Below are 3,964 nucleotides of genomic sequence, written 5' to 3' on the forward strand. Positions count from 1 at the left end.
ATGGTTTTGAATAATGTTTTAATTCCGTACCATTTTTCTATTATCAAATGCAATAAAGTGCTATGAGGCTTGTATAAGGCCCTTCGGGGTTAAGTACGCCGTTTCACTTCCGGGGTATAGGCTCGGGTCGTGACAAACATGGTATCAGAGCATAAGATTTTGGAAATAGTTTTTAGGATGGATGTCTCACAAGCCACGTCCAGTAGAGTCTTGTTCATTGGTGTGAGTCGCGACACAACTATAAGTGAGAGGCGATAGGACGCTAGGAAGCTACCCTTCTTTCATACTCGTGAAGTCGTGCCTTAGAGTTTAGCTCTATAAGTGTCATTTTCCTAATCCTTCTCTTGTGTTTATAGAATATAAATACAAGAAGGACTACTGCAAGTAGAGTGGAAGAGGAGATTGTGAACGAGAGAGTTCCTCCTCGAGATCTCCAAGGTCCTCAAGGTGACCAAGTTCCTCTAGGCAATCAAAGAAATAAAGTTCCGATGGATCCCCTAGCTATGACCAATGAGAAAGTTAGGTCGGCTCTTTTGATGATGGCTCAAGCCGTAACAACTCAAGCTCAAGTCAAGATGGCTTAACTAAATAGGGGTGTTGAGGCTAATGTGAACCCCAATGTGAGTAATATGACTTCTAGGTTGAGAGACTTCATGAGGATGAATCCTCCGGAGTTTCTAGGATCTAAGATGGGACAGGATCCCCAAGAGTTTTTGGATGAGGTGTATAAGATAGTCAATGTTATGGGAGTTACTTCTATTGAAAAAGCGGAACTTTCCGCCTATAAATTGAAGGATGTGGCCCAAATTTGGCTCACTCAATGAAAGGCAAATAGGCCGGTTGGAGCGGGTCCCACAGAATGCGAGTTGTTTAAGGAAGCATTCCTCGGTAGGTACTTTCCCCGTGAGAAAAGGGAGGTTAATGTAGAAGAGTTTATCAACCTTAGGCAAGGTAACATGAATGTTCAAGAGTACTCCTTGAAATTTACCCAATTGTCTAAGTATGCTCCATCTTTGGTGTCTAACCCTAGAGCTGAGATGAGTAAGGTTGTTATGGGGATATCCGACCTGGTTGAGGAAGAGTGTCGTACTGCGATGATCCATGATGATATGAACATTTCAAGACTCATGGTGTATGCTCAATTTATTGAGGAGTCCAAACTTAAGAGGAATAATAGAGAGTTGAAGAGGTCTAGGCCCGATGAGCAAGGTCAACCTAGGTTCAATAAGAGAGCTCCAAACCAAGATTCTTCAAGAATTCCTAAGGTTAACAAAGAGAGAGGTAGTGGACCTCTATTTGCTAAAACCTACTTGCCACAATTGTGGGAAGAAACATCATGGGAAATGCTTAGCGGGTACTAGTGGGTGCTATGGTTGTGGAAAGAATGATCACCAAGTGAAAGATTGTCCTACTCTTACGGCTAGAAGAAGGGAGGTCAAACAAGCTTCACTTAGTGGCCCGGATCTTGATGCTCCAAAGAGAAACCGTTTCTATGCTCTTCAAGCTAACAAGGACAAACTAGCTAATCCAGATGAAGGTACCAGTAAGTGATAGTTCCTTAGAGATTGTGAATGTTATATTGAGGTTCCTATGTTGTTTTCATGTTAGCCTTAGTTGGTTTTTCTCTTAAGTGGGGGATAGTATGTTGAATAGTAAGTTTGTTGAGAGTTTTGATATCCTTATTTCTTTCCTTATATTCTTATTCAAGCTTGAGACCAAGAATTCCTTGTAGCTTGTTTCATGTTTTGGAGTCATGTGTGTATATATGTTTCCATAGTCTCCTTATGTTATGCATGTTCTTAATGAGTTAATGTTTAAATGAAAAAATGAGTTTATATGAATTATGTTCCTCTTGTTGATATGCATTTAGTATGAGTTGTCTATATGCTTCATGAGGTGAAATGTTGAACATGCCTAAATGTGCTTTTATGAAGAATTGCATAATGTACCTAATTATGTTTTGATGAGCATGATGAGAGTTGGAGAAGGTAATTCCTCCAATGAAATGAGAAATGTTGAAGTTATGATGCATAATGAGTTTGTAGATGTAGTTCCTACTTTCTTGTGTTGCATTGAGCTTATTTATGTGGAGTCGATGTTTCCTCCTAGTTTTGTGTATTGTTTATGATGTTGCATGCATGATGGACTGCTAGTCTTGAGCTCTAATCCATTAATGTGTTTAAAGTGTCATTCGAGGACGAATGTTCCTAAGTGGGGGATAATGTAACGACCCGTAAAACAAATAAGTGAAACTAGAGCCTAACATGTGTGTCTTTGAGTTGATGTGAGGTTTGAGGGTGAATAATGTTGTCCCGAGTTATGGTTGAGGGGTTTAGGGGTTAAATGTCAAGGTACGACTACCCAAGGACCACCCTAGGGGTCCTTGAGGAGGACCCTTAGCCTAATCCCAAGGGTACCCCAAATAGAGGAAAGTTGCCAAAACTTGGTGACCTATGGAAGAGGACCATGCCCCGTAGGTCCATCCACGGCCCGTGGATGGCCTCCGTAGGTCATGGCCCCCAAAACCAATCCACAGCCCCAAACCACGCTTGAGAAGGACGGGGCGTGACTGAAATGACCCAAAAAGTTCTTAAAAATGTGCTTCGGAAGTTACCGGAAACTTGTTTAGCTATATCAAAAAAATCCATTTCGTTTTTCGAAAATCTGAATTCATATTCTTGTTTAGGGGGTCAAATTGAATGGGAAATGGGTCTAACCCAAATTTTAGAGCAACCGTATCTAAATCCAAAATTTCCAAGTGAAGCCTTTTTCGAGGGTCTACTTTGGAGGGTCATATCTCCTAGCACACAAATAATTGGGTGTCCCATAACATATTTATGGAAAGCCCTTGGAGTTAGCTACCTAACGCACTTCGTTTCATCTCATTCGAAGTTCGGACGAAGAAGTTATGCCCATTTTCGTAAAATCTGTCCGGCAGGAAATGCAATTTCCAGTGAGCGTTTTTACTGTTCACCCGCCTCATTTTTTTTTCTAAGTGTTGGACCATTTTTCCAAAGGGCATATGTTATTTCCTATATACCATTAGTTCAATTCCCATCTCTAAAACATTTCCCAAAACACCTCTCCCATACTTAGACACATTTTCTCTCAAGTTCTCTCAAGAACTCTAATCCAAAACCTTCCTCAAGATTGAAGAGACTCTTGCTCCAAGTTCCAAGCTTCCATTGAAGACACTCTCAAGACCTTCATAAGAACTCAAGGTATGTAGTGTTGAACTCATGGGTCCTTCCACCCATAGTGCCTAGACTCTATTCTACTCACTAATTCATGGTTTAAGTTAAGATTCATAAATTAGTCTTGTTCTTTGTAATAATTTCCTGCACATTGAATTTTAAACATGAAAAGTAATTGTTTTGAGCATGTTGTGACTCTAGAACTTGAATCTAAATTTGGAATGGATGTGGAGATTTTCATCTGGTATTGTGGGTGTTAAAAGGTGTTGTTGTAGGTTGTTCACTGGTTTGGCTGCATAATTACTACCCTATTTTCCATACTCTTTGATTCCATTACATGCCTTCAAGGTGTTTGACAAAATGTCCAACTATGGAGAATTGATGAATCGATGCTTTAAAGCTTGAGTTATGAGATGTATGGCAATCCAGAGATGTGTTGATGACAAACTAAGCTTGTGTATATGTTCATTCCATACGTGAGACTGCATTAGAGCCTAATGGGAATTTCCTATATAAAGTGTTGCATGACCATGCCCGGTCCGGGGGAAAAGAACCGGACAACCATGTGAGAGGTTTATATATCACCACCTAGGATGCTTGGGGTGTGACCAACATCAACCATGTGAGGGGTTTATACCTTTTCACCAGGGTGTCCGAGTGTGAACGGCATCCCCCATCCTAAGTTGGGGTTATAGATTGGTTGGATCATGCATACACATATGATATCTACTATTAGTATAGATTTACTTAAACATGTTTTGACTTCACTT

General features: G+C 40.4%; 1 protein-coding gene across 1 annotated transcript; it reads left to right on the forward strand.

The window, feature by feature from the left end:
- Positions 1-1,037: 1,037 nt before the first annotated feature.
- Positions 1,038-1,543, forward strand: LOC125821652 (uncharacterized; the record flags this gene model as incomplete). Its single annotated transcript, XM_049501056.1, has 2 exons — positions 1,038-1,265; positions 1,330-1,543. Coding segments are annotated over exons 1-2 (442 nt in total), but the record flags the coding sequence as incomplete, so codon positions are not given.
- Between the last annotated feature and the right edge of the window lie 2,421 nt (positions 1,544-3,964).

This window comes from Solanum verrucosum, unplaced genomic scaffold (assembly GCF_900185275.1).
Source record: "Solanum verrucosum unplaced genomic scaffold, falcon-dt-bn FXZP01000212.1, whole genome shotgun sequence".
NCBI lineage: Eukaryota > Viridiplantae > Streptophyta > Magnoliopsida > Solanales > Solanaceae > Solanum > Solanum verrucosum.